The sequence below is a fragment of the Lampetra planeri genome, chromosome 17 (genome assembly GCF_965212315.1).
Source record: "Lampetra planeri chromosome 17, kcLamPlan1.2.h2, whole genome shotgun sequence".
NCBI classification, from domain to species: Eukaryota; Metazoa; Chordata; class Hyperoartia; order Petromyzontiformes; family Petromyzontidae; genus Lampetra; species Lampetra planeri.
The window spans coordinates 53,592-77,203 of NC_136123.1; the positions used below are offsets into that span (position 1 = coordinate 53,592).

Genomic DNA, 23,612 nt, shown 5'->3' on the forward strand with positions numbered 1-23,612 from the left:
AACCACCACGACAAGGTTACGATCTTTCGGTGGGGTTGGTTACGTTATTTAGCAGGCGTCCATACTGGTCAGGTTATTTAGCGGGCTTCCATGTTGATTCAGTTATTTAACGGGCATCGTTGGTTCAGTCGTTTAGCTAACGAGGAGGCCTCCTCTTCCCAGGGCTCAAGTCCCATTCCCACCTCCACCACTAGAGGTCGCGGAACGAGGCCACGCACTGACACGGCCACTCGGGGTGAAAGGTGGTCCTCTCGTGCATGTATGTTGAATTTCTTTCGCACCGTATGTAGCCAACCGAGCTAATCGGAGGTGCGGGGAAAATCGGAGGTGCTTCTGAAGAGGCGAGCCGCTAGTCTTGACAGAAGGGCCATTGCCCGAAACGTCGCCTGTACGCGTTGTTCTCTGAATGCCACAGGGTTATGGACGGATGCGCTGAGTTTGTTGTGAATTTCGGTCGTGCGCCGCTACCAACGCAACTTCACCCAACAATTCGCCCTTGAGAGGGCACCGCGTGTCCGTGCGCTGCAGTGGCATCAGCAAGAGCAGACTCGAGCTCCTGCGTTCACTCGGACCCATATCTCACGGAGTGGTTCCCTGACAACAACATCTGGCAGATCACTAGCGTTGGTTCAAGCGAGCCTCACTGCTGATGAGACAATGAGTGACGTAGCCCGTCCAAGGTGTTGCTTGTGTTGAATCTATGCCGCCGAGATGCACTCTCAGAAGGCTGATGACGGGATGAATAGAGCCACTCGCATTGTTTACGTGGAGAGGTTGGAGGCTGTTGTTCTGCTCGGTTATTTTGTTCCTTGCGATGCAGCAGCTGTAGTTGTGCCGTTGTCCACAAGCGGCCATCACATGACGTGTGTGGAACCGAGAGTATAATAAACATCCAGCTCAACCCGATAGCCCTAACCCCATAGCCATAATACTAACCCATAATTGGAGTTACGGGAGTTCCAATTCCATTTTTAGGAGTCCCAATTCCATGGCACTGTGCATTAAGATATGTCATCAAAATGATTGATGTATACTTTGGGGAATGATGCTGCACTACGTGTTAAACTGATGCTGCACTGTAGTTAATTCTTACAAAAGCTGGTGGCGATCCAATCATCGTGGAGTGGCAAGTGCCCTGACCATTTGGCTCCAGCCCTCCTGCAGGCCATCATTGTACCGTCCTTCACATCTTTCGATTCTCCGTTTCCACTCCCAGGAAGTGGTGGCAGAGAATCCTATGAGATGCAAGTTTAATATCTTGGGTCCTACGCATAGCCGCTTGATGTCGAGGTGTAACCATCAAATATGGGTTTTTCAATCGTTGCATTTCCACATGAATGGAGAGTCTACACCGTTTGTATGCCCTGGTCACACAGCTTCATAAAGACAGCTCACAACTACCCATGAGCACATAAATAACAAAATCATTTATACAGACATGCGTGAACACCTCCCAAACAAAGTAACAGGTTTGCTTTGGTACATAAAGTGGTGCATGTGTTAAATTAATAGCGTGCATATACATGTCACCATTTAAAAGTCCATAATCAAGTCCATGGCTGCCCGAGGCGTGCCCCCAAATAAACACACAATGAATGATGTCCATCTGTTTTTCAAAAAAAGTTAAAACTCGAAAATGCACCACATAGTTTGAGCACAGGATAAGCCAATAGTCACCTATCATCTTGCGTGTGGTAGTATGTTCAGACGCTCCATACCAATCTCGAAGTCATCTGGCCACGAGACAGCTTCAGCAGAAAGTTGGTGTGGTTTTTCCATTCCTCCACTGAAAGAGTGCAAGCTAAAGCGCTTCACTCTGTGGTCCACAGTTTGGGTTGCATGGCCATACTCGCACTGCTGTGTGTCTTGTCTTTAATTTCCCATTCGTGAAGCTGTGCTCATCAGCTTGTTGGTGCGAGGCGGTTGATGACCCACCGGTGTCTTCGAGAGCCAGGAGTTGTCCGCTGTTTGGGTCTCGAAGAGGTGTTTAGTCACCTGTGTAAGTGCTGCATTGCGCTTTAAATACAATAGTTGGACATTACGCCAAGTATTTTGTTTCTAGTAGATAGTGTCTTCATTAACAACGTTTCTGTGAGCAGTGCCAATAGTTGACACTTACGTTTGCATGTTGCTTTCTGTATGTTGCCTATTTGCAGGTGTAATGACGTGCACGTGTCTGCCTCTCCACATTCAGCCATACATGGCTATTGGTTGCCAAGTGTCTCTGTCACGTTGCCTGGTTTTACCGAGTTTGCAAGTTTTCAAATTACTAAGTTGTTAATCCTTATGGAAATTAAACTTTTCTGGTCATTATTTATAATGGTAACACATTATTCGCTCAATGGAATAAAAATACAATTACATTATACAGTAAATTACGAGGTTGTTGAATAATGCACATGTCAATGTGATGCTTTGACTGAAAGTAAACTATGATACATTCAAAAGCAGCAACATGATCTTGCATAATATAGTTCGTAGGTGAATTAAACTAAACTAAACTTTTTCTTTTACCAGGTAAGACCTACTAAGTGACACAGTTCCCTTTCAGAAGCGACCTAGCCACACACGATAGCGTGATAAAGTACCTTGCCCTGTGTACATGGATAAACACCACATACTCTTAATGCATGCTTCTCAATATGGAGGGAGAAAAATCCACACAACCACGGAGAGAACATGCAAACTCAAAATATACAGTTGTCAGGGTCGGGATCGGGATCGAACCTATGGCCTCCTACAAACTAGGGGAGGGAGTTAACATTTTGCCACCGTTGTTCTGTTGGGATGCAGTGTTGTGCAGGCATTGAACGCCTCCTCAAGTGCAAACAGGGAACCTTTCCCATTGCCATGCGGTAGTGATCGTGGTAATAATTGAAGGTGTAGACATATCGTGCATGGTGCAATTTGAGAACATTTACGATAACAACTTGCACTTGCAGTACACCTAAATGTATCATCTGGAGACTACTATGTAGTGCTTCGACTGTGTGATGAGGATCCGCTTTGACGATACGAATCAATGGATAATAAATTAGTCATAGACCGTTCTGTATACTCCTGCAATTTGCACGCAATAGTTGTCATAGAATCAGCATTGTTATTTGTGTTAATTGTACAGAGCAACCAGCAGTACCAAGTGAAGTGAAAGCTACAATACCATTCAGAAATAATGATCACATTACAGAAAAAAATGTAACAACTTTTGTGTTGCAAATAAAAATACACGTTTAACATTTTCGAAAATACAGCATATTTTGGATTTACAAAGTCTCTGAATATGATTGAATCTCAAGACAATTTAGCCGAAGATAAATACTAAAATTTGATCATAGTCTATGTGTAACTGTATGAAAGTGTTCAAACTCGTTTTCTTACTCTGTGAGACCACACACACCGTAGGGAAGAATGGGTGATTGGCAGTTTCTGAAATAATATTGGGAATTCCCTGCAAAATGTATTGCAGCTCACATCACTACAGTAGCCAATGAATATAACACTCACAGTGTGACGAGTGTAATGGGAATATGGTTAAGATGAGACCTGAATCTTCAAATCAGAGAACCATCAATCAAGTCAAACACAATAGGAATATAAACAACAGAAATAATAGTGACTTTGGCCTACACTACAGTGTCTCTTGTCATCTCTGGAGTTGTTGGAACTGAAACCTGGGTTACCACCTCTGTAGCTACAAAGTTTGGCTTTTGAGCTCCGTCACCAAATTTTACACAAAGGTGCAATTTATATTTTTCTCCATAGAGATGTGTCTGGTGCTTGTAGTTGTCGCTTCTGAAAAAGAGCTAAATAGCTCAGTCAGCATTACCTGGTAAAATAACAATAGTTTAAGAGATTTTTAAAAGGTAAAACAACTTTCATTAACATAGAATACAGGAAATCATAGTAATTCACGACCCTTATCAATCCGCTATTGGATGAAGGCCTTCCCAGGTGTCAGTTGTGAAGGCTTTTATCATACTTTAGCATGCTGCTAATTGGCAAAGGTCAAATTTTTTTAAATATCATTTTAATATATGTAAATATACTCCACTTGTACTTAAGCAAACGACATTTATTGTCGATGCACAAATGCTAAATTGATAAATGTTGTGTAAATGTTGGTTACATATGACCAGAAGTCAGTATGCTTAGTGTCGGTCACAATGGAATTACATTCTTTTTTAAATAATCATTTTAAATGAATGTAAATTTAAAGACATTACTCAACTATGATCCGCACACACACATCTGGAACACGTGCTTGTGGAAAACATTCTCAAGAACAATGTTCACATCAATAGTGAATGTGGTGTTGTTCAAACCCCCCTGCTTGACAGATTGGTGGGGTTAGTATTTGTTTTTTAGTGCGAAAATATGGCATTACAGTACTGTATGTTTTTTGACTGGTTATCAGCAAAATGCAATGCCTATTTTCATTACTATTAGCAAATGTTGATTATAGCTTGTACATACACTTCTTACCTACTGATTTTGAAAAAGAGTGCTCTGCAATGTCAATATACCAGGTATTGTAATGACTGGAACACTTAAGGAGTTTACACGAACGGTGTCATGATGGCATTGTGGTTCCTGTGTCTCTGCGTTGATTCGTAAGGGCCTTGCTGGAAAAGGTGGTGATAGCGAGGCACGGGGCAAGTGGGAAATAGAGGAGGAGCACCCTGCGGTGGCCCAGCCAGGTTCATCCGACTCGTGGCCTGTAGGGCTCCTGCAGCGTGTGCCGGGGCTGGGGCACCAGCCGCGTTTCCGGCAGCGGCTGTAGCGGCTGCGGCAGCAGCTGCGAGGTGGACCCCCAGTTGACTGTAGGGAGGAGGGTGGGGTGCTGGCCCCGGATGGGATGCCACTGAAGGCTGGAAGACAGGGAGCCCTGCATGACTTACCCAGGCACTTAGCGTCACGCCACTGGTATGCGAGAAGACTGGCACTGCATGCAAGAGAGAAATAACTGTAAGATTCAATGTATTTGATGGCGTAATTATTTGCTTAAATTTCAAGCCATTTTATGTTCAAATGAGCATTGAGGCGGTGATCATCTCCTGTTTACGGCCCTGAGTTAATGGTGGAAATTACACATCCTTATGGCGAGGTAATATCTACCCATAGGACAACTGTTGACTTCCGTACAAAGTGACACTCATTTTATTAACCCGAGAGGGATGATGGGCCGAGTAAACTCCCAAGCAGGATTTAAACTTGCAATCTTCCGATTATAAACCGCTCACCCCACCTCTAAGCCACAGAGCACACGATAGTAGACAATTATACATCAAACTTTAGGGCGCTTTGTAAATCCATAGGAGGATGCAATCCTCCCCTCACGATACTCCACCATGATGATGAAGAATGGAGGTGGAACCAGTTAAGATCTCACTCACCACCGTTGTGGTCAGGAACCTGACTGAGGTCGTTGGGTCTATAGCACACTGTGCTAACCACTCTGCCACCACAACCACCACACTTAGTGGCAACAGGGGGCAACAGTTTTCCCGCATTTCATTTGGAAATTGCTTAGTTGTAACAAAACTTGAGGATATTGTCAACTTCACCCATTCACACCTCATGTGAAACTGTATTGGCATCCGGGACACATGAAGTTATTCTCTGCAGACCATTCGCACACCCAAGTTGCTCATCACCCACACTCACCTTTGGACTGAGAGCCCTGATCGTCATCACAAGGGTAGACGTCACCTTCCCCAGACAGGGCCCGGATGGGCGACCTGGCATAAGTGTGTTTCTGTATCAAGCTCTCCACGCTGTCCCTGGCCCCATGGACACAAGATCCGCACAGCCATGAGGTCGCGTCTTCTTGGGGCTCTGGGTCAATGCTTATCAACATGCATTTACCATCTATCACTGTTTGCTGCACATGAATGTAGAACACTTAACTTCACTTGCAATTGCCTTTGACATGTATCGTATGTACACATTCAATAATCACCCTCATTCCATGTTGATATATCTTTAACTTTATTGTATGATCAGTAATTCTAAGACGAGTTTTTGTGCAAAATATATTTACATTTTTATTCTTATGTTTTTTCGGTAAAGTCACGTAGGTAAAAATTAAAATTAATAAAAGTAAAATAAAATAAAAATAAAAATCACGACGTTTCGATTGCAACACAAGCAATCATCATCTGGTATAAATGCAATAGCAACAAAAATTCTAACCAGAAAAACTATAGATAGACATATAAGCAGACATATATCACCAAGATACATAGAGAGTAACACAGGTACAGAGAGCTTCAAATCTAGAATATTTACGTTTTTTATTTGTAAAACTATTTTTGAGGTATGTTATAATGTGATGATTGTTTTCGCTGTAATTTCATTTATATTCGCTTCATTATTGCCCTCTAATGTTGCTTTTATCACTTTGGTGACCCAGGTCACTCACTCTTACAAATGAGACTAATCCAGGTCTCTTGAGTTCTCACCTGGTAAAACAAAATCAACTTGAACTTGAAACTACCTGACTGCCTTGTTTTGTTTAGATAACTCTGCGCCAATATACCCCTCCTTTAATGATCAATGTTAACACACAAGTTCTGCTCCAGCGAACAAAATGCCGTGTTCTTCTCTTTCTCAGATTATAAACATTCTGACAGAAAATGCCACTATTTGAAACACGAGTGCAATTCATACCTTTCCAGGTCACTGAGTCTTGAAGAGTCTCTGAACCCTTTTGCGAATGGGTTGCTATCGATCTTTAGTTTGGTAATCTGTACGCACAGTGACACACAAAGCATGGGTCAGGTCCATTACACAGGCTTGCTCTGATTTCATCAATATCTCAAAAATTTTCACTTAAGTAATATGCTACTGAGACAGTTGAATGGTATAACATGCAGCAGCTGATTTAAATGTATTATTTCTGTCAAGGGCCAAATCGATAGATATCTTGAATATCAAAATGTATGTCGTATTATAATTTATATCATTTAAAACTCCTCCATTCACAATGGAATGCTTAGCTGTATAATAAATGAGTAATTTTTTTTCATTATATTTAATACACTTGAATGTTTTTTATAATGTATATATTCTCTTTCTTTACATCCGGTGAGACCAAACTGAATCAATCATCCCTGTTGTGAGGGAGCTCTGAGGAAAATGCAGGAACGATGCCATTAATATTAAATCAAAGAAACTTGCGATCTTAATCAAATAATTGATATTTAACATAAAACATGATATATTGCCTAAATATTAAAAAAAATATCCTAAGAATGGCTATGGCTCTGAATGGAATAAAACTAACAATAACATTATCTTATTTAAATATCTACGGACAAGCTATAGATTTGTAAAATAAATTCATTGCAATGATATAAAATCCCATACTGCAGTGGAGGAAGCAGCTAAGGTACGTGAGGAGGACAGGAAGAGGACTCCCAGACCACAGTGAGCCTCCTGCTGTCTCCATGGCGCTGGTCACCAGGGTTCCATGGCGCTGGTCACCAGGGTTCCATGGCGCTGGTCACCAGGGTTCCATGGCGCTGGTCACCAGGGTTCCATGGCGCTGGTCACCAGGATTCCATGGCGCTGGTCACCAGGGTTCCATGGCGCTGGTCACCAGGGTTCCATGGCGCTGGTCACCAGGGTTCCATGGCGCTGGTCACCAGGGTTCCATGGCGCTGGTCACCAGGGTTCCATGGCGCTGGTCACCAGGGTTCCATGGCGCTGGTCACCAGGGTTCCATGGCGCTGGTCACCAGGGTTCCATGGCGCTGGTGACCAGGGTTCCATGGCGTTGGTGATCAGGGTTCCATGGCGCTGGTGACCAGGGTTCCATGGCGCTAGTGACCAGGGTTCCATGGCGCTGGTGACCAGGGTTCCATGGCGCTGGTCACCAGGATTCCATGGCGCTGGTGACCAGGATTCCATGGCGCTGGTGACCAGGGTTCCATGGCGCTGGTGACCAGGGTTCCATGGCGTTGGTGACCAGGGTTCCATGGCGTTGGTGATCAGGGTTCCATGGCGCTGGTGACCAGGGTTCCATGGCGTTGGTGATCAGGGTTCCATGGCGTTGGTGACCAGGGTTCCATGGCGTTGGTGATCAGGGTTCCATGGCGCTGGTGACCAGGGTTCCATGGCGCTGGTGACCAGGGTTCCATGGCGCTGGTGACCAGGGTTCCATGGCGTTGGTGACCAGGGTTCCATGGCGTTGGTGACCAGGGTTCCATGGCGTTGGTGATCAGGGTTCCATGGCGCTGGTGACCAGGGTTCCATGGCGCTGGTGACCAGGGTTCCATGGCGCTGGTGACCAGGGTTCCATGGCGTTGGTGACCAGGGTTCCATGGCGTTGGTGACCAGGGTTCCATGGCGTTGGTGATCAGGGTTCCATGGCGCTGGTGACCAGGATTCCATGGCGCTGGTGACCAGGGTTCCATGGCGTTGGTGACCAGGGTTCCATGGCGCTGGTCACCAGGGTTCCATGGCGCTGGTGACCAGGGTTCCATGGCGTTGGTGACCAGGGTTCCATGGCGTTGGTGATCAGGGTTCCATGGCGTTGGTGACCAGGGTTCCATGGCGTTGGTGATCAGGGTTCCATGGCGCTGGTGACCAGGATTCCATGGCGCTGGTGACCAGGGTTCCATGGCGTTGGTGACCAGGGTTCCATGGCGCTGGTCACCAGGGTTCCATGGCGCTGGTGACCAGGGTTCCATGGCGTTGGTGACCAGGGTTCCATGGCGTTGGTGACCAGGGTTCCATGGCGTTGGTGATCAGGGTCCCATGGCGCTGGTGACCAGGGTTCCATGGCGCTGGTGACCAGGGTTCCATGGCGTTGGTGACCAGGGTTCCATGGCGCTGGTCACCAGGATTCCATGGCGTTGGTGATCAGGGTTCCATGGCGCTGGTGACCAGGGTTCCATGGCGCTGGTGATCAGGGTTCCATGGCGTTGGTGATCAGGGTTCCATGGCGTTGGTGACCAGGGTTCCATGGCGTTGGTGACCAGGGTTCCATGGCGTTGGTGATCAGGGTTCCATGGCGCTGGTGACCAGGGTTCCATGGCGCTGGTGACCAGGGTTCCATGGCGTTGGTGATCAGGGTTCCATGGCGTTGGTGACCAGGGTTCCATGGCGTTGGTGACCAGGGTTCCATGGCGCTGGTGACCAGGGTTCTATGGCGTTGGTGATCAGGGTTCCATGGCGTTGGTGATCAGGGTTCCATGGCGTTGGTGATCAGGGTTCCATGGCGTTGGTGACCAGGGTTCCATGGCGTTGGTGATCAGGGTTCCATGGCGTTGGTGACCAGGGTTCCATGGCGCTGGTGACCAGGGTTCCATGGCGTTGGTGATCAGGGTTCCATGGCGTTGGTGATCAGGGTTCCATGGTGCTGGTGACCAGGGTTCCATAGCGTTGGTGACCAGGGTTCCATGGCGTTGGTGATCAGGGTTCCATGGCGCTGGTGACCAGGGTTCCATGGCGTTGGTGACCAGGGTTCCATGGCGTTGGTGACCAGGGTTCCATGGTGCTGGTGACCAGGGTTCCATGGCGTTGGTGACCAGGGTTCCATGGCGTTGGTGACCAGGGTTCCATGGCGTTGGTGACCAGGGTTCCATGGCGCTGGTGACCAGGGTTCCATGGCGTTGGTGATCAGGGTTCCATGGCGTTGGTGACCAGGGTTCCATGGCGCTGGTGACCAGGGTTCCATGGCGTTGGTGATCAGGGTTCCATGGTGCTGGTGACCAGGGTTCCATGGCGTTGGTGACCAGGGTTCCATGGCGTTGGTGACCAGGGTTCCATGGCGCTGGTGACCAGGGTCCCATGGCGTTGGTGACCAGGGTTCCATGGCGTTGGTGACCAGGGTTCCATGGCGCTGGTGACCAGGGTTCCATGGCGTTGGTGATCAGGGTTCCATGGCGTTGGTGATCAGGGTTCCATGGCGCTGGTGATCAGGGTTCCATGGCGTTGGTGACCAGGGTTCCATGGCGTTGGTGATCAGGGTTCCATGGTGCTGGTGACCAGGGTTCCATGGCGTTGGTGACCAGGGTTCCATGGCGTTGGTGACCAGGGTTCCATGGCGTTGGTGACCAGGGTTCCATGGCGTTGGTGATCAGGGTTCCATGGCGCTGGTGATCAGGGTTCCATGGCGTTGGTGACCAGGGTTCCATGGCGCTGGTGACCAGGGTTCCATGGCGCTGGTCACCAGGGTTCCATGGCGCTGGTCACCAGGGTTCCATGGCGCTGGTCACCAGGGTTCCATGGCGCTGGTGATCAGGGTTCCATGGCGCTGGTGACCAGGGTTCCATGGCGCTGGTCACCAGGGTTCCATGGCGCTGGTGACCAGGGTTCCATGGCACTGGTGACCAGGGTTCCATGGCGCTGGTCACCAGGGTTCCATGGCGCTGGTGACCAGGGTTCCATGGCGCTGGTGACCAGGGTTCCATGGCGTTGGTGACCAGGTTTCCATGGCGTTGGTGATCAGGGTTCCATGGCACTGGTGACCAGGGTTCCATGGCGCTGGTCACCAGGGTTCCATGGCGCTGGTGACCAGGGTTCCATGGCGTTGGTGACCAGGGTTCCATGGCACTGGTGACCAGGGTTCCATGGCGCTGGTCACCAGGGTTCCATGGCGCTGGTGACCAGGTTTCCATGGCGCTGGTGACCAGGGTTCCATGGCGTTGGTGACCAGGGTTCCATGGCGCTGGTCACCAGGGTTCCATGGCGCTGGTCACCAGGGTTCCATGGCGTTGGTGACCAGGTTTCCATGGCGCTGGTGACCAGGGTTCCATGGCGTTGGTGACCAGGGTTCCATGGCACTGGTGACCAGGGTTCCATGGCGCTGGTCACCAGGGTTCCATGGCGCTGGTGACCAGGGTTCCATGGCACTGGTGACCAGGGTTCCATGGCGCTGGTCACCAGGGTTCCATGGCGCTGGTCACCAGGGTTCCATGGCGTTGGTGACCAGGGTTCCATGGCGCTGGTGACCAGGGTTCCATGGCGCTGGTCAATAGGATTTCAAGCTCTCGGAACGCCAGTGGACCATTTCAATGTTGGCAGAACATTCCTGGTGAGCTCAACATCGCCATTGGCTACTCACTTCGTCTCCCTCGAGCTTGCCTCGCAGCCCACCCTCTGTAGCTGGCAGCGAGGTGTAACACACCCACCTTGGGGACAATTGTAAAGTCGTTCCGCTTTGCTGCTCCACGTTTATTGATCCCCTCAGTCCCCTCTTTATTTCCATATCAGGCCGCAACACAAAGTATGCTTGCACCTGCGCCTGCACCTTTTATGTCGCCTCTTGCTCCCATATGTTTGCACCCTTTTTATTTACGTACGTTGATGTCACAGACACATCCCCACTGGGGAGATAAAGGCGGCCGGGCATGGTGCTGGCCACCCAGCACTTTGTGTACTGTGTCGGCCTATATAGGTGCTCGCTAACAGCATTTGCGCCAACAGCCTGTGTCGGCTACATAGGGGATCTTTTTCACACGAGAATATAGCGCTTGTTTGCACATGTACCTCGCCTTCGCCTCGTGCTCTCATTATATTTGCACTTTTTATTTTCGTGTGTTTCATTTACGACCGTTATTTACCTTTTTCGTGAGTTGTGCAATATCCCTGAAGGACTCTGTGTACTAGTTCTCTGCAATTTTGGCGTTTCTGTATTTGATTTGTTGCTGCTGTACTCAAGCACCACATATCTCCCTTGTAAAACAGCCAGGGGACTGGATAAACGGGACCATCTGTATAACAGATAACATACACTCAAATTCCATTATATGAGCGAATATTTAGCTAATTGTTTCACAGTCACTTGTATAATATATTAGGGCTATAATTGTATATGTAAAGGAGACAACTTAGCTCTCATAGATGTCACATTTTAGAAGACCGTGCCATGTTATAACTGATCTCTGGTTGACTTTAATCACGTCTATTTCTCAGATATAACAGAGTTACAGAACTGTCTCGCTCCTGTTCCAATGGAAATGGACCAGGTGCGGTTCCGTACGAACTTAGCACAAATTTTAACAAAACTTTGGATGATTCCACCTTCATAACGAGTTGTGCAGTCAGAGTGAATCACGCCTTGTGTGAGTGCGTGACTTGAAGCGATGTACTGTATGCTAATAACATCAGGTAGCGTCACTCACCAGCTGGTTCTGGTACGCTGTCACAGCTGTGAAGACACTCTCCAGGAAGACGAATGTGCGGAACTCTTCAGACTTGAGGTTCAGCATGGACGCCGTGTGCTCCTTCTTCTTGATGATGTGGACACGTGGCTGATACTTGTGCATCGAGTTCAAGATGATCTGCAACAAACAAACGAGTACACTCATTAGTAGGCGTTAATTGGAGCGTAGTGTGTGTATGTTGAACTTCCTTTGCACCTTACGTAGACAACCGTGCTAACCGGAGGTGTGGGGAAGGACAACAAACTAAACACACGAAACAAGGGGACGTGAGTCTGTGTGACATGCGGGTCTGTAGAGGGGATGTGAGTGAGTGTGACACAAGGAGTGTGGTGTGGAGGGGATGTAAGTGAGTGTGACACAGGGAGTGTGGTGTGAAGGGGGTGTGAGTGAGTGTTGACACAGGGAGTGTGGTGTGAAGGGAGTGTGAGTGAGTGTGACATGAGGAGTGTGGTGTGAAGGGGGTGTGAGTGAGTGTGACACAGGGAGTGTGGTGTGAAGGGAGTGTGAGTGAGTGTTGACACAGGGAGTGTGGTGTGAAGGGAGTGTGAGTGAGTGTTGACACAGGGAGTGTGGTGTGGAGGGGGTGTGAGTGAGTGTGACATGAGGAGTGTGGTGTGGAGGGGTGTGAGTGAGTGTTGACACAGGGAGTGTGGTGTGAGGGGGGTGTGAGTGAGTGTTGACACAGGGAGTGTGGTGTGAGGGGGGTGTGAGTGAGTGTTGACACAGGGAGTGTGGTGTGAAGGGGGTGTGAGTGAGTGTGACACAGGGAGTGTGGTGTGGAGGGGGTGTGAGTGAGTGTGACACAGGGAGTGTGGTGTGGAGGGGGTGTGAGTGAGTGTGACACAGGGAGTGTGGTGTGAAGGGGGTGTGAGTGAGTGTTGACACAGGGAGTGTGGTGTGGAGGGGGTGTGAGTGAGTGTGACACAGGGAGTGTGGTGTGAAGGGAGTGTGAGTGAGTGTTGACACAGGGAGTGTGGTGTGAGGGGGGTGTGAGTGAGTGTTGACACAGGGAGTGTGGTGTGAGGGGGGTGTGAGTGAGTGTTGACACAGGGAGTGTGGTGTGGAGGGGATGTGAGTGAGTGTGACACAGGGAGTGTGGTGTGGAGGGGATGTGAGTGAGTGTGACACAGGGAGTGTGGTGTGAAGGGAGTGTGAGTGAGTGTTGACACAGGGAGTGTGGTGTGAGGGGGGTGTGAGTGAGTGTTGACACAGGGAGTGTGGTGTGAGGGGGGTGTGAGTGAGTGTTGACACAGGGAGTGTGGTGTGAAGGGGGTGTGAGTGAGTGTGACACAGGGAGTGTGGTGTGAAGGGGGTGTGAGTGAGTGTGACATAGGGAGTGTGGTGTGGAGGGGGTGTGAGTGAGTGTTGACACAGGGAGTGTGGTGTGAGGGGGTGTGAGTGAGTGTGACACAGGGAGTGTGGTGTGGAGGGGGTGTGAGTGAGTGTGACACAGGGAGTGTGGTGTGGAGGGGGTGTGAGTGAGTGTGACACAGGGAGTGTGGTGTGGAGGGGGTGTGAGTGAGTGTGACACAGGGAGTGTGGTGTGGAGGGGGTCTGAGTGAGTGTGACACAGGGAGTGTGGTGTGAAGGGGGTGTGAGTGAGTGTGACACAGGGAGTGTGGTGTGAAGGGGGTGTGAGTGAGTGTGACACAGGGAGTGTGGTGTGGAGGGGGTCTGAGTGAGTCTGACACAGGGAGTGTGGTGTGAAAGGGGTGTGAGTGAGTGTGACACAGGGAGTGTGGTGTGGAGGGGGTCTGAGTGAGTGTGACACAGGGAGTGTGGTGTGAAGGGGGTGTGAGTGAGTGTGACACAGGGAGTGTGGTGTGAAGGGGGTGTGAGTGAGTGTGACACAGGGAGTGTGGTGTGAAGGGGGTGTGAGTGAGTGTGACACAGGGAGTGTGGTGTGAAGGGGGTGTGAGTGAGTGTGACATGAGGAGGGTGCTGTGCTGGTTGAGAAGTTCACGTGTCCGTGCTGATCCAGCTCGTTGTTCGTGAGCTTGAGCTTCTCAAAGGAGACACTCTGCTTGAGGAGCTGCTCCCCAGTGAAGGGCGAGTCGGGGTGCACGTAAAGCCTGCAACACACGGGGGCTCAGTTCGTAGTGTCCTCGCTCTGTGCGCATTAGTGAAAACAGCTACGTTGTGCACATATTTGCATCGAGATGCTTTTCAAGTATAATTATTCTTGCTAAACATTGTGCAAAATGCTCATATTGAACCAAGTGGCTTTCTTTAAGTTAACATCGATCATTTTAAAACTTTTCAGCAGCTCAAGGCAGCATTCGGTCTTTTGAAAAGCAGCATTTAGTGAAAAAATGTGACCAGATGACCCAGTTACTTTTGATTGTTTGGAGTGTATTCTAGTAAAATATTTTTCAAACATATGTTTGTAGTCATATATTTTACAGAATATAGCCATCGATCACTATGAATTTTCAGCATTTTTTTTTATTTACGATTAAACGACCATGACGGTAATATTCGTATAACACTTTAAAGATACTGGCGTAGATGTGTGGAACATACCTACGCACGGCAAGGATATGCATTATAACATAGTTTAAATCGAGGGTTATCAGCTGGTACTGCAGCAGTGAGGTCAAGGGACTTCACACATTAAAGATTCAACACCATTTAATTGGTAGTTTGTCTTGTTACTAACTGGCCAAGCGGAGCTGCTCACAGTCACAAGGTTCCAAGTTTACATCCTGGTTGGTTTGTAGGGATTTCAACAGTGGTTGTCCTATGGATACCATAGGAAGGTGGAATTCCTTCCACTGGCTTAGGACTGTCGACAGGAGTTGAGCACCGCCTCAATACTCATTTGAGCCAGAAAAGACTTCGACTTTGACCTAAAACTGATTCATTGATTGTAATTCCTTCTCCTAAATGTAACTGTGCAGTGTTGAGTTGTTAACGTTTCATGTCTCACGCGATTCCCCAGCTGCTGACTTCAGCATCACGTTCACTCTAGGGAGAGGCACTGAGCTATCTTTATGCACCTAGAAGGCAGAGGCGGGTCTGCTTTTCCTGCGACGAGCCAGCAAGAGCGGTGGTAGGCATAGCGGTAGCGCTTGTGGTCCACCGGTATGATGTCCATGAGCACGATGTAGCGCGCGTCCGGCTCCACCCCGCTCAGTGACACGCGGATCGTCGGGAACATGCGCCTGCCATGACATCACAGAACAAGCGCGTGGGCCCTAGAGACAATCTGTCACTCACTACAGGGACTGGCGGATGCAATAGTGAACAATCGGTGATTTATCTTGAGTCCTTGGCTAGGAAGCAGTTTTGGGTTATGCATAGAATAGTGTGACAATTCCAGTTAAATATCTTAAAAGACGGTGGTTAGTAAGCCCTACTGGGTAAAATTATGATCAAGGTTAGAGGCCCCATGAGGTTGTGTCTAGAAGGTGATCGCGAAGGAAGGCAACAGCGTGGCAAGGCCTTCACCCAGCAGTGGATAGATCATGACTGACGATATTTCTCTATGTTCATAAATAATTAAGTTTGTATGCACTTAACATACAGAATATAAACTACTTATCTGCCTGTTTTTTGCAAAATGGCAAACATTCGTGTTTCACCTGCCAGACTTGGTGATGATCATCTCGGTGCCCAGCTCATGGAACTTGTCCCACAGCTCCTTGGTCTCCAAGGCGCACGCGATGCGCGTCAGCTCCTGGTCACTGCAGGGGGCGGCGGAGTTTCTGTGCTGGTACAAGTCCTTAGGAGCCAGAATTGTGTCCTCTTTGTGAGCTCCTACCTCTCCAGCCTCTGCAGACCCGTAAGCTGAAGGTGTGGTGAGAGTGTGTGTCCATGTGCATCACAAATCACACAGCATGACAACATACACACAGTTAAGAAAAGTGAGCTTGGGCATTACACGTCATGGCTAAAAGGGATGATATACGGACCATGGTCAAGAATAATAACAGCAATGAGATGCATCTGAACACGTCCACCAGGGAAATGGATTGACAAAATCAATCCTCGTCAAAAAGAGCCCCATCGCTCGTCGGATCCCTCCAGCTTAAAGATTCGGATTCTGGATGGATTGTTGAAGCTCGTGCGAACTGCAAGTGGCTTGGGGAGGCCCTAATCCAGCATTGGGTTGACGATGGCTGATGTTGAAGGTGATGAGTCAATGGACATTGTACAAGGGAGATTGGGACCTCGTGACCTAGCCATTATCTGGGACACGAGTTTCAGATTGCAATATGTAATAGTCATCACCACCAGAAAGAGAACAGAATCAAATCCTCGCTCTTGCGTTAATGCTGATCTGAAGATGTTGCTGAAACCTGGGCCAATGTGCATGACTGCCAGGTGATGGCACTGAGCGCTTAGTGCCTATGGTATAACCTGCACGACTACAGACGGGCACACGCATGGTACCGACTCTAGCCCATGCCACACTTCCATGCAGAATCAGAAGACAAAGACCCCCGTATAGCCTTAACAGCCTTTTGGGAAAAGTGCTGTTAGCGATCACCTATGAAGACCGGCAACGGCACACGAGGGGGTAGGTGGCCAACACCACGCCCAACCGCCTTTGTCTCCCCCGTGGCAACGTTTACACACCACACAAAGTACTCTTTTGAGGCTGAGTCACAAACACATCCTCACGTATGCTCAGTTATGGCGGTGTCAGAGTGTTTCGGGAGTCTCGCAATTGAGTGAATGGTTGGCAGGTGCAGTAGTTTTGAGAAGGATGTATCTGGGTTCTGGTTGACTTGAAAACACAAGGGTGGTGGACGCCCTCTCAGTGGGACTATGAAAACGCAACGTTCCAACACAGTCCCATTGATTCGGTCAGAGTTACAGAAACACATTAAAAGGGTGGTTTTGAATGATAGATCAAGATGGAATCATGGCCATAGCCGTTGAAGCCACCACCACAACTCACTCGCCATGCTTCTCCCCTCTGCCGGATCCCGCCACCGTTGCACATGCAGCGACCTCCAAGATCTGCTCTGACAGTCTCGCATCATCTCCTCTTAGGTCTTCCTTCCCCTTGGTCGCACGACACAACCCACCCAGCGGAGCCGTGTTTTCATCATCGTAAAGGCAAAAGTTTAAGTAATGTGTTCGTTGAGAGCAAAGTGAGCCACGAACTGGTCCATAATTATGGTGGTGTATGATGTCAGACAAAACCCGTTTCGAAAGGTCCCCACATGACCTTTTCAAATAAATTGTGATCCAAGAAAGCAAAGGAAACTACTTGGATTATTTCTCCCTTGAAAACTTCAATGATGACAAGCAAAATCAACAAAGGCCCTGAGTATCGGCGTCCTTTAAATAGGACAGGGGTGCTAAGAATCTCCGAGCTTGTGTCAAAGAACCCTTTCAAAGTAGCAACTTGGAACGTTAGAAGTTTACTTAAAGCAGGAAAACTAGCCAATGTCATACAAGAAATGGGTCGACTTAAAATCAACATAATCGGTCTAAGCGAAACTAAATGGCCTGGAACAAAAAAGTTTATATCGAGTGAACACCACATCTTCTGCTCCGGAGGAGAAGAAAACACCAAACAAACATACGGTGTCGCCTTTATAGTACACAAGAAATTAGCGAATAAAGTCAACAACTTTACCCCAGTATCAGAACGAATAGCACTACTACAATTAGCAGGCAACAAAGTCAACGTGAACATTCTACAGGTTTATGCTCCAACAGCAGATAAACAAGATCATGAAATCGAATCGTTCTATGAGCAACTAACCAACACGCTGAAGCCGCTGAAGAAGCAAGACATCACTATAATCCTCGGCGACTTCAACGCCAAGGTTGGCCACGGTCGAATGCAGAACATTGTCGGAGAACACGGACTCGGAACACGGAATGAACGAGGCGACAGACTGGTTCAATTCTGCCAAGAAGAACGTTTCAGTATTGCTAACACGTGGTTCCAATTACCACCTCGACGACTGTACACGTGGACCTCGCCGCAAGACTCCGACAACAACATCGTCAGGAACCAAATCGATTATATCCTAATTAACATCAGGTTTAAGTCCAGTGTGATTACAGCAAAAACCTACCCTGGAGCTGATATATCGTCAGATCATAACCCAGTAACAGCTACAATAAGACTCAAATTGCGATCAATACAATGTACAAAGACGAGACGAGCAGACCTGGAGAAACTGAAGAACAGCGCCGATAAAAGACAAGTACAGCAACATCTCAACGATAGCATCCGCTCAATAACAACAGAAACAGCAGATGTTCAGGAGTACTGGCGCTCGTTCAAACAATGCATCACAGAAACAACAGAAGTCATGCTGGGACATCAGCCACCGAAAAAGAAATAACGATGGATGACACATTGTATTCTCGATCTAATGAGCAAACGAAGAATGTACAAAAATAACAACTTGGAGAAGTACAAACAAATGCAACAGAAGATCAGAGAAGCAATCCGACAGGCAAAAGAAAAGTGGATGGAAGAACAATGCGCCGAGATTGAAGAACTAATTAAAAAACATGACAATTTTACTCTGCACAAGAAGCTCAAAGAAGCTGGTAACATCTACAGACCAGCCTCAACAGCTACATTGTATGCGGACAACAACCAACCAATCCTAAATAAACAGGAAAAATGGACACCTGGACAAACTATATACACAAGCTCTATGGCGCCGCGAGAACATCTGCAGAAAAAGACCAACAGATGTCGAAAGACGCTCTACACATTTTAACATCAGAAGTAGAACATGCAATCAAAACAGCTAAGTCAGGCAAAGCGTGCGGGCCCGACACAATCCATGTAGAATTGCTCAAACTATTAGACAGTAACAACAAACGACAACTGACTAATTGGTACAATCAAATATACAATGGCAATAAAATTCCATCCGACTGGCTACAATCTATATTTGTGGCCATACCAAAGAAAGCAACAAGCCGGAAATGCGAGGACTACAGACTGATAAGCTTGATGAGCCACGTGCTGAAAGTCTTCCTGAAGGTGATCCAACAGCGCATACGCTCCACATGCGAAAATGCATTGAAGAACACACAGTTTGGCTTCTGCAAAGGACTAGGCACAAGAGAAGCAATCTTCTGTCTACAGATACTACTACAGCGATGCTACGAACATCAGAAAGAAGTGTACATCTGCTTCATAGATTACGAGAAAGCCTTTGACTCAGTCGACCACGACCGACTAGCTGCTCTATTAAAACAACTGGGACTAGATAAAAACGACATCAACTTCATCATTGCTCTTTATTGGAAGCAAACAGCCCAACTCCGATATGACAACGAATTGACAGATCCAACACCAATACAAAAAGGTGTACGACAAGGCTGCCCACTTTCACCCAGTCTTTTCAACATCTACTCGGAGCAGATTTTTGATCGAACACTAGCAGATAAAAACATTGGTATTAAAGTCAATGGACAATACATCAACAACATCAGGTATGCCGACGACACTGCACTGCTGGCCGATTCGGAACAAGACCTACAACAAATCTTGGACGAGGTTGCCACAGAGAGTCAAATATGGGGCTTACGAATTAATAAAAAGAAAACAAAGGTTATGAAGGTCAGCCGAACTACAAGCGAAATAACAATCAAGCTTGGCAGCGAAAAATTGGAACAAGTACACCGATTTAAATACCTTGGTGTAATCATTGACGATCAGTTGAACCATGAAGTCGAAATCAAGAGCAGAATTGAACAAGCAAGGCAAGCATTTATTAAATGGAAAACACTCCTTGCAGACCGCAACTTGAGTACATCACTGAAACTGCGCACACTGAAATGCTACATCTGGTCAATTTTGCTGTACGGAGTAGAGACGTGGACATTGACAACAACAGCAACAAAAAGGCTTGAAGCTTTCGAGATGTGGCTGTATCGAAGAATGCTGAAAATCCCATGGACAGCCAAAACCACCAATACACAAGTTCTGCAAGATATGGGCACTGACAGGCAACTGCTGAAGACCATCATTAGCAGGAAGTGTTACTACCTAGGCCACATTGCCCGAAACGACCACAAATACCAGCTATTAAAGCTAATCCTGGAAGGAAAAATCGAAGGGAAAAAACGACCAGGACGGCCAAAAACGACATGGCTCAGTAACATCAAAACATGGCTACGATTAACAACAGCAGCACAAACTCTACACGCCGTGCGAGACCGGGACCAATATCATCGTGAAGTCGCACACGCCGTTAGGCAGCACTAAAGAAGAAGAAGATGATGTCATCATCTCATAACACAACCGATCTTTAACTTTGGTGGAACGCAAGGTCAACTGCGCTGCTATGGGAGTGCAGGGGAAGTCGGGGCGTTTCGTTATTAACTTGGAATGATCAAGGAGGACGTATAGTATTCACAAACGATACTTTTTAAAGTGGATTATTTTTTAAAAATACATTTTCGCTTTCATTCACTGGAAACGCTCCGCGTGTTATATGTAACAGCATGGTCGCCGTCAGCCATGACCAAACTACTGCTGCATGACGACCCCCCGAAGCTTTTCTAGACCACGAAGGAACTTCAGTCTTCTGGGCTGTCAGGATAGCTAGGAGACGACAAGTCGTAGCAAGTCGAGTGGGCTCGTCAAGCCATCTGCACGGCGGCCCTTTGAGCGCGAGGCTTGCCGCGTACGCAGTGGCTTCGCGTAGAGACGTCAGTTCCCTCTTTACTTTGTACCAACAATTAACCAAAACGCCAACGCAGGGCCCTCCTTATAAACGCCTTCAATGTGGTAAGTTAGAGCTTCATAGATAAGTAGTACAGTGCAGGAAACCCTTGAAAATCGCGGATTTTTCGTTCGTGGGTTCGACCTGTCGCGGGATACGTCGTATACCAGTGTATCTTCTACGGGGGTTCGTTTTGGCCTTTTGCGGGTAAACTTTAGTTGGAAGTTCCGTGCCATTGGCTGATACCGTTGGCGAGGGACGCGAGGCAGCCAGTGGCACCTCAAACTGTGCTGTGCAAGCCTTTCGCGGACAAAGGAAAATAACCCCCGTATAGCCTTAACAGACTGTTGGGGCAAGTGCTATTGGCGAGCACCTATGAAGGCCGGCACGTCACACGGACGGGTGGAGGGACAGCACCACGCCCGCCCGCCTTTGTCTCCCCTGTGGCGATGTTTACATATCGCACCAGGTACTAATTTGAGGCTGAATCTACCTAGGGAGGCCCAGGACCGATTCAGATAGTCACTGGTGTTGGGCATGAGTGGAAATCGAACTCGGGTCGCCGATTTCGTAGCGCAGGGCGCTAGGGGCCATCAATTTAGTACGTACGCATGGATGGGGGAGGGGTGGGTTAACCCAAATGCGTTCGCTTGCGTATGGGGGGGTCTACTGACAATGCACGTACGCATAGGAAACGGGGGGGGGGTGAAGCTTTGATAATAATTTGTCTACATTGGCCTTCAAAGGAGCCACAGTTCAGATGATTTAGCTGTCAGACAAGTACGACCCGGAGAAATAGGATTGTGGGAGAGGTGTCACTTGTATGCCACCGTACCCGTGACTGCAGCTATCACGCAGCTCGGCAAAAAAAGTGGCCAAGGTACGCAACTTAATTATTTAATGCAGCCGGCGGTGGACTATTTGTTTGCTTAAACACGTGAATATGATGAATCCTTGATCGTTTCTGCGTGGATTAAATATCGGCCGTTCTATAGGATTGGAAGGCCCCCTAACCGTTGCAATGCCGCTGCCCACTCCCGGCAAACACACACACAACCGCTTAGGATCATCATCGTCGTTATTTATTATGTGGGGATATTTCTTTGATAGGGGTGTTACACGTTTATTTAAATTCAGTGTTTAGTTTATTTGGCATACAATACGTATTTCAATTGTGGTGTCTATTTTTGTTGCCGTGGACCTAACCCCATTATTTAGCTAAGGCTTAAGTATTGAATATCATGGTTTTGACTTTCGCAGCATTTTTATTTATTTACCCCTTGCGATATTCAAGGATCTCCTGTGTAGTACTGTACTGCACAACCTGTACTGTTAATATAAATGTATTAAAATAATAGAATAAAGATGATTCTATTCAATTTGTAAAAAAAAAATGGTCTTCATTAAATGAATATTCCAATTAAAAACTATTCAAATACATGAGTTAAACATTTCTTAAAATAAAGATAAAGTTTTATTGAATTTCAGAAAACGTAATATTCGATTTTCTTTAAAAAGTAATGAAAACTTAAATTCTAGATTAGAAGTTTTCGTGACTGCAAGGATCCATACTCGTTGGTTCTTTCGGTAAAGTCACGTAGGTGAAAATAAAAAGTGAAAACTAAATTAAATCACCTGCTTTAATTTAGTTGTTTTCACTTTTTTATATTTTATTTTAATTTTATTTTATTAAAACGTAAATTGTGAAATAAATCAAATAATAATTTTTTTGCTTATTACAGTTTATCGGTTAAACGAATAAGTATGAAATAATGAACATTGTAATTGATTACTTAACTTATATGTACCATATACAGAAATACGTACATTAAAATACAATAAAAAAAACTATACTGTACAATGTAAACATCTAAACCACTATGATGTACAAGTCCAATACGATACAAAAACGATACCGCATCTGAACTCTACCCTCTGGCCAAATGACTGGGCGAGCGGTGGCGCAGTGGTTTTGTCACTGCACAATTAACCGGGCTACATGCGTTCAATTCCCAGCCACGGATAACATCAGCGATGAGCGATCATCTGAATCGTTCCTGTGGCCAGTTGCAAAAAACAGCAGCTCAGGTAATATATATCTTCATTACATATCGAAGTGAATTAAATAGGAGCGAAGGGAATGCTGTATTCAAGTTGTTTTACGCAGCTGATCCCTGCCAATGCACCCCGTGGCCCGCGTGATGTTTGCTTAAATCCCCTTCGCTGACACGGGGCGCGAAGGGTTTCGTCAAGCAGTGGATTGGCAAATGGTTGTCCTGTATATTATCTATTATTCGTAGAACAGTTAATGACACTGTACAAAAACTATACACGCCATTAATGTCGTACAAAATGAAAACGATGCCATATGTAAAAGATGCGCTAACATTAAGCTGTGATCAAATGTTAGACTCAGACTCGCGACGAGCTCGGCGTTGCATTACGCGGACGCGGGGAGCTGCACTCTACGTAACGATGAATGCACGAGTCGATCATCATAATTCTTTAAATTCCAGTATTTCACATGGAAATGTTCATGAGATGGAATATCTTGTCTGCAAAGGTGTCCAGGGTGTCGATTCACACATACACAACGAATGCGTAATGACATGTATACAATCATTTTAAGTATAGAGTTTCAAGTTTCACGTTTAGTTTGTTTAACCATGTAGGCTGAGCCTTATTTGCAAGAATGACCTGGGTACTTATAAAGTATGCATTCGTACAATACGCATGTATTCTATGAATATATCGCACCCTGTCATACATGCATTAGAAGT

General features: G+C 47.1%; 1 protein-coding gene across 3 annotated transcripts in view; it reads right to left on the reverse strand.

Moving 5' to 3' along the window:
* Nucleotides 1–1,406: 1,406 nt before the first annotated feature.
* TBX20 (T-box transcription factor 20) overlaps nucleotides 1,407–23,612 on the reverse strand; it is a 30,546-nt gene continuing 8,340 nt past the window's right edge. Inside the window, exons 1-8 of one of the 3 annotated variants that reach the window (XM_078601742.1) lie at nucleotides 17,079–22,506; nucleotides 15,757–15,961; nucleotides 15,172–15,336; nucleotides 14,136–14,244; nucleotides 12,131–12,289; nucleotides 6,670–6,746; nucleotides 5,665–5,780; nucleotides 1,407–4,942 (exon numbers count right to left, since the gene is read on the reverse strand). In XM_078601742.1, coding sequence (XP_078457868.1) covers nucleotides 4,557–4,942; nucleotides 5,665–5,780; nucleotides 6,670–6,746; nucleotides 12,131–12,289; nucleotides 14,136–14,244; nucleotides 15,172–15,336; nucleotides 15,757–15,961; nucleotides 17,079–17,163 — 1,302 coding nt within the window. In that variant the 5' untranslated portion in view covers nucleotides 17,164–22,506 and the 3' untranslated portion in view covers nucleotides 1,407–4,556. Of the gene's footprint in view, nucleotides 4,943–5,664; nucleotides 5,781–6,669; nucleotides 6,747–12,130; nucleotides 12,290–14,135; nucleotides 14,245–15,171; nucleotides 15,337–15,756; nucleotides 15,962–17,078; nucleotides 22,507–23,612 lie in introns of those variants that run through there. The other 2 variants (XM_078601741.1, XM_078601740.1) reach the window with 2 other exon arrangements.